General features: G+C 34.1%; 1 protein-coding gene across 2 annotated transcripts; it reads left to right on the forward strand.

Moving 5' to 3' along the window:
* The first annotated feature begins 4344 nt into the window (after window positions 1-4344).
* LOC147397443 (diacylglycerol kinase 4-like) lies at window positions 4345-11958 on the forward strand. 2 transcript variants are annotated; one of them, XM_086449130.1, is made up of 13 exons: window positions 4345-4474; window positions 4601-4959; window positions 5541-5663; window positions 6678-6815; window positions 6919-7004; window positions 7242-7329; window positions 7775-7850; window positions 8725-8807; window positions 9228-9298; window positions 9995-10072; window positions 10365-10452; window positions 11095-11211; window positions 11488-11958. In XM_086449130.1, the coding sequence occupies exons 2-13, from the start codon at window positions 4606-4608 to the stop codon at window positions 11644-11646; spliced, it is 1461 nt and encodes a 486-aa protein (XP_086305256.1). In that variant the 5' UTR covers window positions 4345-4474; window positions 4601-4605; the 3' UTR covers window positions 11647-11958. The 2 variants fall into 2 exon arrangements, with proteins under 2 accessions (XP_086305256.1, XP_086305255.1); XM_086449129.1 differs by lacking the exon at window positions 4345-4474 and having other exon boundaries at window positions 4536-4959.
* Window positions 11959-13547: the final 1589 nt, after the last annotated feature.

A 13547-nucleotide genomic window follows, 5' to 3' on the forward strand; every position in this document is an offset into this window, starting at 1 on the left:
CTTGGACTAGTCTATTTGTTTGTACTGTGTGAACTTTGAATGATGTGTTTTAATCCTTTAAAAAGTTTAAAGATGAGAAAAAAAAAAAATTTAACTCGTTAGATTGTGAGTGTAGTTAATTCTTCTTTGAAGTTAAAACTTGAGAAGGAGAGAAGAGAATATGGATAAATGTTTAGAAAATAGAAAGGATTGAGACGTGAGAATTAAGTTACTTGTTTGAGAAGATATTGAATATTGAAATATCTCTCAATAATTACTAATTTTATTAATTAATAATATCACTAAATAATAAATATAAACATCCTCTTAAATATTAAAAATAAAATAAAAAATATCTATTTACCCATTTACCCGATCGAGACCCGATTCTTAATGAGTCCTTAAAATAACTACCCATGACCGACTAAAAAATTAACCAGTGGACCCAAACTCAGTTAATTTAGGGTTTTGTTTCTAAACGACACTGATTTTTGAGTGGTGCTTAACAAATCTGTGGTCAATTTCCAAATAAATTGTCCATCATATTTAGAAAAGATTTAAGTGCCCAAAATGCCCTTTCAACTAAAGGCATCTTCACGACCCTCTCACCTTCTTAATTGTGTAAATCACCAACAATTCCTTTGCTTTTGCAATAAAATAACAAAATCAGTGTTTTTTGGTCGGATAAAAAATTAAGATTAAATGAAAGAAATCAAAATCGCCACTTTGAGATGAAAAAACAAATAAAGCAAAGAAATTTTCATTTTAATTTTAATTTTTCTTCAATAAGAAAAATAAGAAATTTTCATGTTACTTCTAGTCAAAAGCCACGGATTTGCCGTTCTTCAATCTAATAAAGCAATGAATTCGTCACTTGAAAGAAATAAAGCAGCAAATTTGCTGCTTTAAAATGGAATATTTTTTTTAAAAATAATCATGAAATGATTTTCATATAATGATATTTTTTACTTTTGTCCAATGACCGTCGGCTACTGTTCATTAGCTGTTGGAATTCTAAGGTAAATTGAAGGAAAAACAATTGTGTAAGGTTAGTTGAAAGGATATTTTGGGTACTTCAAGCATGGTTTCAAAACTCGTTCAAGACCTAGATGTATTGCCCGAGTCGTCTTGGTATTACCCATCAACGAGATAATCGGAGGAAGTCAATATATCGGACGAGATTAAAACCCACGTTCATTTTTCTCATTGTTGAATGAGACATCTCAAACGTATCAGAAAACTTGTCCGAGACGAGAAGTGAAAATGTATTTTAAAACCATGACTTCAAGTCTTTTCTTTTGCCAAAAGAGGTATTTAGTTGATTTTTTTATTATTTTAAATTAATGGGTATTTAGAAAGAAAATCCTGTAATATGGTCCCTTCAGTTTTTTTTTTTTTTTTAATTATAAAAGAAGTACGTGAGTTGTTTCTATCGATTCTAAAGTGTATTTATTGCATTTTAATGTGTGCCTTAAAGTTAAAAAGACCTTTTTATTTCAGGAACAGATCCTCTGTAGCTCATTTTCGTGTAGTGCTCTGTACTTCTTCTTCTACAATCTACAAAATATCACTTAAAAAAAAAAAAGATTTCAGACCTCTTGTACTTATGATTTGGATCAGATTTGAATATTTTTTTTAATTAAAAAAAAGTTTTTTTTTTAATATGATCCATGATAATGAAAATGGATGGTCACTGAACCTCTTATTTTCAAATACTTTTTAACGGTGTAGTTTAAACTTGTGGTTGACGTGGCACTCTCTTAACCATGTAAGTGCTACAAATATCCTTTCAAGCCACTTTTATTTCAAGCCAAGATGACAGAGCCATGAGTGTTGGTTTATTAATGGCTTTTCAAAATAAATACTTGTGTTAACTCAAGTGAGCCTTACCCTTTGACCCACACATCCACCTATATTTGATATTATTAATGGAGAAGGTTGGGAAAGGTAAAGTTTATATCATTAATGAAGCGAAATAATCACTTTATGACTGCCCAACCATATTTTAAATAAGGATTCATAACAGTGTCCTGTTCCTAACCAAAGTCAAGTGGCACCCCATTTTATGCCACATGGCATTTTTGATGACCTACTAACCATATGGATATGTCGTCCATCCCTTGATGAATTCACATACAAAAGATCAGTTTAACTGGTGATATGTATCCACTGATAATAGCATTTTCTTAAGAATGATTTCTAATCGTTGGATTTGAAATCTCTTTCAAGAGTTTAAATTTAGCGGATACAAGTTATCAAACACTATGATTTTTGGCACATAAGTTCACCAAAAATGGACCACATATCCATACGGTCCACGGGTCCCCAAAAATGCTACATGGCATAAAATGGGGTGCCACTTGACCTTGGTTAGGAACGGGATACCGTTCTGGATCCCTACTCATTTCAAATAAGAAATTTCGAGAATGTCTCAAGGATCAATGCAATGTTTACACATAAAATATTATCCTTGGTGGTGAATTTTAGATATTGGATTTGAGCATTATTTATTAGTATTTTTCATACTGAAATTCCCTTTTCTTCTTTTGTGGCTTATCGTCGGTATCTCCCCACTCTTTGAGTAAGACTAATCCCACAATCACACAGTCTTATACGGAACTAATTGAGTTGAGGGTCAATCAGACCCTCGAAGGTGGGCCTAAGAAATTTATTGTTTCGTGGGATTCCAAACGCTTGACCCACTTTTTCTAAGGAGCTTAGCAAGACTTGACTTGCCACCAGGCCAATCCCTTGAGGTTGAATCCCCTCCTCTTCCTTTTTATTTATATATATTTTTTTATTATAATTAAGATCAATAATTCAGCGATAGTGTGAATTAATGCTTAGTCAACTTGATTAGTTGATACTTTTTCAAAAGTCAAAATAATATTTAGATCAGAACCACAATTACACTATTAATTGTTTATATTCATTGGTTAGAAATTACCTTTTAGGCTGATTTGGATGTATTGGTCGTCATCATTTAATTGCTTGTTCAACTTGCACCTCTAGCATCCACGATGAGAAGCAGGCACAAAAGGCTTCCATTCATTAAGGACACAACCACGATTCAACAACCCCATTGATGAGATCACGACAAGTATCTTCCATGCAAATCATATATATAATTCTTAGATTGCCACACCAAACTTTTCCTTGCACGAGGCCACTAGTCAAGAATCAGATAAGTATGGGTATAATATATCAAGAGTTCTATTAGCACTCAACTTTTACTTTTTACAGTCCAATCAAAAATAAATAAAATAAGTGAATGGTTGAGAATAAGTAAAAGTTGGGGTGCCAATATAATATATATATATATTTTTTGGATTTAGTATTTTATATGAGCCTAATCATAATTGTAAATCATGATAATCATCATCTTCTACTTCTCTCCAAAATATTATCATCTTGTATTATTAGTTTGAAGTGAGAGGACAAAATATTTTAAGATTGTTTATTTTCTTAGTCAATAATTCATTGACATGGATGTGCAATTATGTATCTTGAGAGAAAAAATCTACAATTCTTACACATGTCACGTCAGTGAATTATTCTGTCAAAGTTGAGTTGAAAATCATTACACATATTTTAAAGTGTAATGATTTTGTAACTCAACAAACATGTACCCTATAAGAATTGTAGATTTTTTTTCTTTGGGATACACAATTGCACAACCCCATAAAACAAGTACAGTTGTGTATCCCAAGATAAAAAATCTACGATCCTTGCTCTTACCATGTCAGTGAGTTTTTTGAGCTACTCAGTCAGATTGAGTTACAAAATCAGCAGCGCATTTTAAAGAATCTTTATATTTTATTTTGTCTTAGAGAACTTACCTTAAATGTTGAAAATGAGTGCTCTTGCTCAAATGTTATGTTTTTAGCTTGACTGGACAAGGGTATTTAGGTCATTTACTCAATTGATGGTCACCTCTATCATATGACTTTACAGTTACAGGTGGGTTTGGTTGTTTAAAGATCCCAAAAGATTCACAGCGGCTAAATCAAAATAAATATCCACATTCTGTACACATGGGCGTTGGATAGCCATCCAACTCCATCTCTCCTTTGTTGACCACGTGGCACACTCCACTGATTTATTACTTCTTTAATCACTATAAAAGGGCCCACCGTTCCAAAAACCATCACCGTAAAATGTTAATTCAATAATTTCATTTATTTATGTATTGGAACTCATCAATTTGAGCCTATAAAGTATAAAGTCCATGATAAGAAATGCAACACTCCATCGATTTGAATCACCAATCACACTGATTGAGTCTATGATAAGAAATGCAACACTCCATTGATTAGAATCATCAATCACACTGATTGATGTAAATGTAACCGAAGAGTGGGCCATATATTCCATAAATCAGTGGGTCCATAGGTGTGAATGCGTAGCTTGTCGTATAATAATAAAATGGATTAAGTGATACGTAACAGACGTATTAGCCATGGTGTTCCATGAAAATCATATTGCCTTTCGTTAAGTAATAATTATTTTTCTTAAATTTCAAATAAAAGAAAGTAGTGCAAAAAAAACCATAATTTTCCAGTATTTTAATTTGCCTAATCTTACCTTACAACGCATATTTATATGTACTTCTCTGCAACAGAAAATATGGGCATTGAGTTCAGAGAGAAGAGCATGGATTCACCAACACACGAGGGAGGCGACTTGACTAGGATCACAACGAGATACTCATTAGTCGACTCTATCAAAGGCTGTGGTCTCTTGGGGATTCGAATTGATAAGCATGATCTGAAGCGTAGGATTTTGATTCCTAAGTACCTTCGTGTTGCTATGTGTGATGCAATTCAGTCCAAGAATCCGAATGCAGGTGAGAAACATCAGCGCGATGAGAAGATCGACGCTTCAGAAGCACCGATGGTTGTGTTTGTGAATTCTCGAAGCGGGGGACGACAAGGTCCAATTCTTAAAGAGAGGCTTCAGGAATTAATGGGTGACGAGCAGGTTTGTTTCATTATCTATTTATTTTATGTTTTTGGATTTGGGTTTTATTTTCATAAATTTTTTGGTTGAACAGTTGCTTAATTGTTGAGTACTTTGAAACTATGGGATAAATGGAGTGAAAATTAAGATTAGATAATCTGAAAACGAGTTTAGAAGAACAATTAAATTATTGGTAAGTTCACTGATACTTACTAGCATTAGCATGGTTCCAAAACTCATCCGAGACTGAGACATATTGTCCAAGTCATCTCGATATTAGGCATGGACGAGACGGACAAACAAGTCAACGTATCGGACGAGATTTAAAACCTCATGTTCATTTTTCTCATTGTTGAACGAGACGTCTCAATTGTATCGGAAAACTCATCTGAGACAACTTGGTCTCGTTCAACGACGAGACAAGATGAGATGTCAAAACGAGTTTTAAAACCATGCTTACTAGTGTAAGATGTCATCTGTATTTTATAAAATCAGATTGTTTCTGGTTGATCATATGCTAGCTATTGTCCATTTGGTATCATGATCGTCCATTTTTCGTGTATCTAAAATAAAATTGTATTTAATAATTTTATGTAAAACAGGTTTTTGATCTTTCAGTTGTGAAGCCTTCAGAATTTGTCCAGTATGGATTGGCTTGCCTGGAGAAGTTGGCTAGTGTCGGTGACCGATGTGCAAAAGATACTCGTGAGAAGCTGAGGGTTATGGTACGTTGTTTTAAGGACTTAAATTGGGTTGGATCTGGGCCGGATCTGAGTAAATTCATATTTAGATTCAATTTTTTTTTTTGAAACCATATCCAAATCATTTTACTTTCACTTAATCCAGATCCGGATCTGACCCAACCGAATTACTTAATTCGGGTCGAGTTGAGTCGAGTCATACAATTTCAGACCGTTCAATTTTATTTTATTTTGTTATCCTTCTTTGCTAATTGTATTTATCTTATAATCATTTTATTTTATAAGACTTCGTACTATATTCAAGAAGTAGAAAATGATATTTTGAAAAGAGCCATGATCCGGAATGGTATCCCATCCCTATAGCAACAAACGATGTCTACATGACACTTTTTGGTTGGATATAAAACACATTGGGCTACGTGCAATGTAGAAAACGACTTGTTTAGGAGACGTGTTCTATAATCGAGCCAAAACGTGTCACGTAGACACCGTTCTTTTTCTATTTGAACAGGACACTGTTCTGGATCCTGATACTTTTGAAAATCCTAAAAATGTAATTTTCAGAGCAATATATCATTCAAATCTAGGCAGATATAAGATAGATCCGTATCCAACCCGGATCAAGAGACATCAAACCATTTTCTACCCATTTTTTAATTCTGATTTACCCCAAGAGTCCAAACAATCTTAATTCAGATAAAATCAGAACCATTTTATGGGCTAGTTGTGTTGAATCCAATTGCTCATTTCGTTTTTTTTTGCTCACAGAGCTTACAGAATCCGGTATCCACCAATCACATAAGCCATTTGTGAGAAAAAAGTCTTCTACTTAAGCTGGAACAGGACCCACAAACTAATGGTTTATTGGCTTTATATCTGTCAATAAAGCTATGGGCTTGATCTCCTACAACATATGTTGTTTGGGGGATCACAATTAAATCCAAGCTACTTTGTTTTTAATTTGGAAATGATGATTATGAGAACATTATACCTCATACATGAACTCATGATTGCCCTTGGGGTATGTGATCTGGGCAGGTTGCAGGAGGCGATGGTACAGTAGGTTGGGTACTAGGAAGTCTTGCAGAGCTTTATACACAGAAGCGAGAACCAGTTCCTCCAATAGGACTTATTCCACTTGGCACGGGCAATGACATGTCAAGGAGCTTCGGTTGGGTAATAATTTAATTTGCATGGACTTTTTAATTTGATTGATCACTATTATTGAAACGGATCCTAGTAATTAATCTGTGTTGTTGAATGGTGTCTTGTACGTCAGGGTGCTTCATTCCCTTTCGCATGGAGGTCAGCCATCAAAAGATCTCTGTATAAGGCTGCTAAGGGTCCAGTTTGCCATCTTGATAGGCAAGTATTCACTTTATTTTGTGTGTTTGTGTGTGTGTGTGTGTGTGTGTGTGTGAAGTCACTGATGCCTAGTTTAGTATTTTATTGTGTATCCTGTTACAAAAAAAGTAAATTGCTCATGTTTCAGTAACTAATTTTGTCAACTTGTTTGTTCACCAAAGTATATTTGTTTGGTGTTCTGTTACGTTTAACTTCTTTTATTATTATTATTATTATATAATCTTGATGATGATGCAGTTGGAATCTCATGGTCTCTATGCAAGTTGGAGAAACTGTAGAACTGCCCCATTGTCTGAGGCGTAAAGAGGAGTATACTCTTGATCAGGTTGTCAATGTTGATGATTTAAATTCCTTCTTTCAGTTGTTTACTGCTCTTGAAGTTGTGTTTTAGTTGATCTTGTACAATTATATTGAACGCCAATAGCTGTAAGTGGATCTGTCAGCTTAGGTGCCATGTTAATTTGTAATGTCCATAGACTGCGCCTTTCTGCTTGAGTCACTAATCAATGGGGCAGAAAAAAAAAATACTATTGTATTGCATGATAGTCTGCTTTGATGCATTAGTAACCAAAAGTTATTTCCTTGATAGTGAATCCATTAAGAATTTCTGACAACTTTGTTGGAGGATTAGTGCATTTGTAAATGTAATAACCTTAAAGGTGGTTTAAATTCTCTTCTGATATCTTATATAAAAGTCTCCTTATGCATATGTTCTTAATGTTGATTAAAACATTTACAGTCCATCTTATGTTATTTCAATAACATTACAGGATTTTGATTTCGAGGGGGAGTTGCCGAAAAAATTAAATTCATTTGAGGGCCAGTTCTATAATTATTATAGCATAGGTACTTCTTTTATGCTTCTTAACTATTCTATTTGTTTCAATTATATGTCTTGTATATGGTAGTTTTCATATACCAATGATAATTTTTGTAGCATTAGAGGTCCGACTTCCGTTGATCCTATACAATATCAATTTTTTTTATCACTTGTACTGTAAATATATTGACACAAGATCAATTGAAGTTAAGATTTTTTTTTTCCTTAAATTTCAACCTATATGATGAAGAAAGGGGGAGAAGTGGTATACAGAGAAGAACAATAAGGAATTGAAAATAAAGTGGAGTATAAAATGGGAGACATTCTATCACTTGCAATGTGCCCTTAAGTGAAGTACAACACGACTGTGAATAAGATTGCACCAACTAGCAAGCTCAGGTTTGAGCTTCAACAAGAAACTTAAATTTAAGCCTCAAGAGTGGATCTACAACACACTATAAAGCTTAACAAGAAAACATTCTTGGCGATGGTTGGCAGCTCCCTTAAAGGAAGGTTATTTTTATGAGAAAACTGAACTCCAATGCTGGGTTTGATCCATATCCGTCAATCTATCTTAATCAACACTTGATCTTCAACATTCAAGAATAACATCTAAATACTCCTTAATTGAGAACCTTACTCTTACTAACAAATACTCCTTATAAACAAGATGTGTATCATCTTTGGAAATGATGAAGGTTTAAAAGGTCAGAAACCATCTGTTCATTTATCATAATTAGTGCCAGTAAATATCTATAATTCTACCTTCCCATAGGCATAGCTACAATCCATATGCTTTACACTGCAGTTAGAAATTCTACCATTCTGTTCTCCTCAGTATATAATGTATCTTTTATGTACAGTTGTGCAGATTCTTATTTCAAATTTGTTTTCATTCAGGAATGGACGCTCAAGTTGCTTATGGATTCCACCATTTACGTGATCAAAAGCCATTCCTGGCACAAGGTCCAATATCAAATAAGGTCTAGATCGGTATTACTTTCACTATTTAATTTGTTGGTGTGACAGTATACATGAAATGTTCCCTGATCATGTACCATTGGCTTTGTCTTGGAAATTCTCTAATTTCTCTTAGCTACCTTTTAAATGCATATAGTCGTGGTTACACTTTTTTATTTCTTAATCGTAACAATATATCATCATCATCATCTATGCCTTTTATCCCAATTATTATGGTCGGCAACATGAATTGGATTTTGCCAACTAACTTTAAATTGGGCCATATTTTGGTCAATCAGCGAGTTGGGTTCCATTTTAAGGGGCTTGACACAATTTTTAGACCGACCGCCAACCTGATGTAACCCTCCTTATCCAAGCTTTCATGAATGATCTAGTCGGGATGTAGTTGTACAAGATTTCAATTGTGAATCCTCGTTTTGCAGTTGATCTACTCAGGATGTAGTTGTACCCAGGGATGGTTCTGCACTCCTTGCACGAGTGATCCAAGTTCAAGGTTAGTCATCTCACTAAATCAAACTCCATTTTTGTTCTATTCATATATGAGTCGTGATAAACTGATGTTCTTGATGTGGCAATGCACATAATGATTGATCTTTTTCTTGGGGATATACAAGGAAAAAGATCTATGGTCCTGTTCACATGCCACGTCAAGAGCGTCAGTTTATCATTAGTCTTATTATATCTATATATTTTCATCTTTTATTGGAGAAAATTTGTTTTTTGAGAAAATTTAATTTGTTTGTTCATTTAAAAACTTTTAGATTTCTGTCTGCTTTTTGGCAAAAGTTCAGCATTTTATTTGATATCCTCATGTGCATTAATACCCAAGTTTAACATGTACACACTTGGATATTTTGCTTGTTTATATGCGCAAACCTTGCCGATATGCCTTATTTGCTTGTTTCTAACTGAAATGAAAGAGGACTTTTATCTCATTTGGACTTTTGAAGGATTGAACGATCTTTTTGTTTTTCTGTTAGTACGTATCATCTGCTGTCAAAAACTATTAAATGGTAAGCTATGTTGCATGGGCTCTTTTAACAGGTTGAAGTACCTGTTTTGGGCACATATAGGACTCTGACACTCCATAAACTCTAGTGCAACACTTCCATTTTTTTTTCCTTATTGTAAGATATTGATTAGCTTTATCATAGATTATGTCTTCCTCTCATTGATATAATGTGCCCAGGGGACTAAAAAACATTCTAAGTCTGCATGTCAAGAAGGTCAATTCCTCAGAATGGGAGCAGATTCGAGTTCCTTCAAGGTGAGTTGGAATCACTTCCTTGCTTTTCCTTGAAGTATGTTAAAATAATTCTAACACTTTTTCTTTAGCAACTCATAGTCCATAACTGGATGGATGTTTTATTTCATTTCAAAGTATAGTATCTGAATTTTATGCATTTAATCCTTTTTCATTATTTATTGTTTGTTTTCTTTCTCGTTGAATCTCTACAAGAGTTATTAGTCTTAATGTTAGTGTTTTCAATCGGTTATTTTGGTAATTTGTTATTTTCCGATTTCAAGTGACCTTATAAAGATTTTTTTTTTGCTTGCAGTGTTAGGGCAATAGTTGCTTTAAATCTTCATAGTTATGGAGGAGGAAGGAATCCATGGGGTAAACCGAAGCAGAAGTATTTGAAAAAGGTGCAGTTTATATGCGACATGTGAAATCTGATTTGATACAGTGGTGCTTACTAAAACATCAACGATGTGTCTCTCTAAACAATTGTTATCCTTATTAGTGTTAAACACAATTACAGAAGGAAATAAAAGTACATCAACGACACAATTCTATAAAGAATAATGCTGAAGTGACCTCAAGATTCGACCTCACATCGCACACCCTGACGTGAAAGTGAATGGGAACCATAGTTGCTTTTCCTCTAGATACGAGTGAAAGTATCTATGGTTCCTATCCATTTTCACGTCAAGATGTGTGATATGAGGTCCAATCTTGAGGTCACTCCAGCGACTCTTTTATAAATACATATTGGGGTTTTTAAATACCAAACCAAAACAACTAGCCCAATGATATATAATTCAACAATTTTCCAAAAATGTACTTCATCAATGTTTTTACACTATTATTAGTAGATAAGAACACTAGGAAATCTGTAGTCATTTTAGTTATGATAGAATTATTATCTTCTGAGTTTGTGATATATTTTGAATGGAAAGATCACAAGACAATCTCATATGTCTCTTTATCTCAACCCGTTTTTTTTCCAGTGTTTTCTATTATTATTGATAAACACTTAACTGAAGTTTTTATTATTTGCTTTTCAGAGAGGTTTTGTTGACGCTCATGTGGATGATGGGATCCTTGAAATATTTGGCCTAAAGCAAGGGTGGCACGCTTCATTTGTTATGGTTGAACTCATCTCTGCCAAACACATTGCCCAGGTACCACAACTGTGTTTGCTTCAATTTTCCCATAAAATTTAGTATTCATTAATTGCAACCCCCCACCCACCCCACAAAAAATTAAAAAAAAAAATTGATGAATTTGATTCAAGAACATAATGACACACTTATAGGTGTGACAGTCACTTGTTTCTTTCTATTTCCAAATGTCCATGTTTTTTTGTAAGGGCTACTGTTCTCTTTATTTCATTATACATATATAATGGACAATTTTCTAACCGTGTTCCTCTGAAACAATTCAATGGTATATTTCAGGCCGCCGCAATTAGATTGGAAATTAGAGGTGGGGAGAGGAACAAAGCTTATATGCAGATGGATGGGGAGCCATGGAAACAGCCAATAAACAAGGACTATTCCACATTTGTTGAGATAAAAAAGGTTCCATTTCAGTCATTAATTATAAGTGGAGAGTGATATATTTGGTTCGTCACTAATGCATGGTTTGGACACCCGAGCACACTTCAAACTACAAGTGATTTGGAAACTTTTTATGGCATATTTTTTCACCTGAGGGATTGTAATTTATGTTCTACCTAAATTGCTCTCAACTGGAGCATTGTTGTAATAAAGTAACTATCAGTAATTCTACGAGTTGCGTTTCATTTGGACATAATGGTTCATTGATTGCTCACTTGTGGTTGTATTCATGACTCGTGAGGACTAGTTGATTTATGTGTACATTAATAAGGGCTTCTGGGATTAGATATTCATGGGGTTTTCTTTTTATAGATTCGTTATTTTATTTCATTCTCAGCCAAAACTGAAATGCGACGACTAAGATGGTACAAAAATTTAAAGAATAATGATTTTCTAACGTCCCCCTCTGACACACGCCCATACGCCCTCTAACATGGCATGTTCTACAATTATAGATTCTTTTTCTCGGGATACACAACTGCACATATTTAAGAGGATGTAAAGTTGTGTATCCCGAGCGAAAAAATCTATGGTTCTAGCCCATGCCACGTTAGACAGTGTATGGGGGCATGTGTCAAAGGGGGTGTTAGAAAATCACCACTCAAATTTATATTAGAGTGCTGATTTTCTAACTCAGTAAATAACTCAAAGTCACTGACATGGCAGGTGTAAGAATTGTAGATTTTTTCCCTTGGCATACACAACTCCACATGTTTATAGGGATGTACAGTTGTGTCTCCCGAGGGAAAAAGCTGCTGTTCTTACACATGCCACGTCAATGAGTTTTTGAATTATTTTATCAGAGTTGAGTTAGAAAATCATTACACTTTAAAATTATGATTGTAATTATCTTATTAATTGATCAACCTTTTTAATACAAATAATCTCTTAACAAGACCCACCCAATAGGAGTTGAGGGTTTACACACTTCCGTGTGTAATACGAGTGCAGATTTGAGGATGATAGAGACCTTAGATTCTTTATGAGAATGACAAATACGTTTAATTAAGTTTGTTAGATGACTTTAGTCAAACCTCTCTCTCTCTAATCAGTATTTTAATCCATTGTTTTGTTTGGTGGTAGGCCAAGTTTGTCTGCCCATAGCTAGACTCTGTTTGAGTGGGGTCCGCCACGCATGCTTACAAGTCATTTAAAGTTGGGACGAATAATTACAGGTAGATTGGATTATTGGAATCCTACATTATCTCCTCTTTTCTTCTCTTTCTATTAAGACTTTAGGCTAATTCTCAAACTCAAATAATATTATATAACATGTAAATTACATATCAAATGTATGTACTCTTAAATATACACAATTATCTCATATATAATTAGATAAAATAAATATGGACTCAAAATTGATCATGTAGATTTAATATAATAATGCCAACTAAATCTACAAATGTTACATCAAATTGTGTCTTCCCCAATTATATGTCACGATAAACAAATGAGTTGACCTCGAGATGAGGAAAAGCATTTATGGTTCCCATACACTTTCAAGTCAAAGTGTGCGATGTGAGGTCCAATCTTGAGGTCAAATACATCACATTCTGTATTATATTGACATTAGTAAAAGTTTATGGCACAAACCCTCAACATCTCTCGGATATCAATTGTAGTTATCAAAATGGAGGACATGAAGGGCAATGACTCAAATTTATAGGGATTTATAAAAGAATAATGGGGAAGGGACCTCAAGATTGACCTTGACCTCATTTCACACTTTTCTAAGCCCATAAGTGTGAAATGAGATCTATCTTCTCCTTAAAAAGATTTGTCCACGTGGGTTAAATAGGGTCCACCCCAATCTCCCCAAAATTTAAAAAGTAAAGAGCTGTGATAATCTTACTCTCCATCAAGTGGTACTCAAAATACTCTCATGATGTGGCATGTGC

This window comes from Akebia trifoliata, chromosome 8, assembly GCF_017979445.1.
Source record: "Akebia trifoliata isolate Shusen 1 chromosome 8, ASM1797944v1, whole genome shotgun sequence".
NCBI lineage: Eukaryota > Viridiplantae > Streptophyta > Magnoliopsida > Ranunculales > Lardizabalaceae > Akebia > Akebia trifoliata.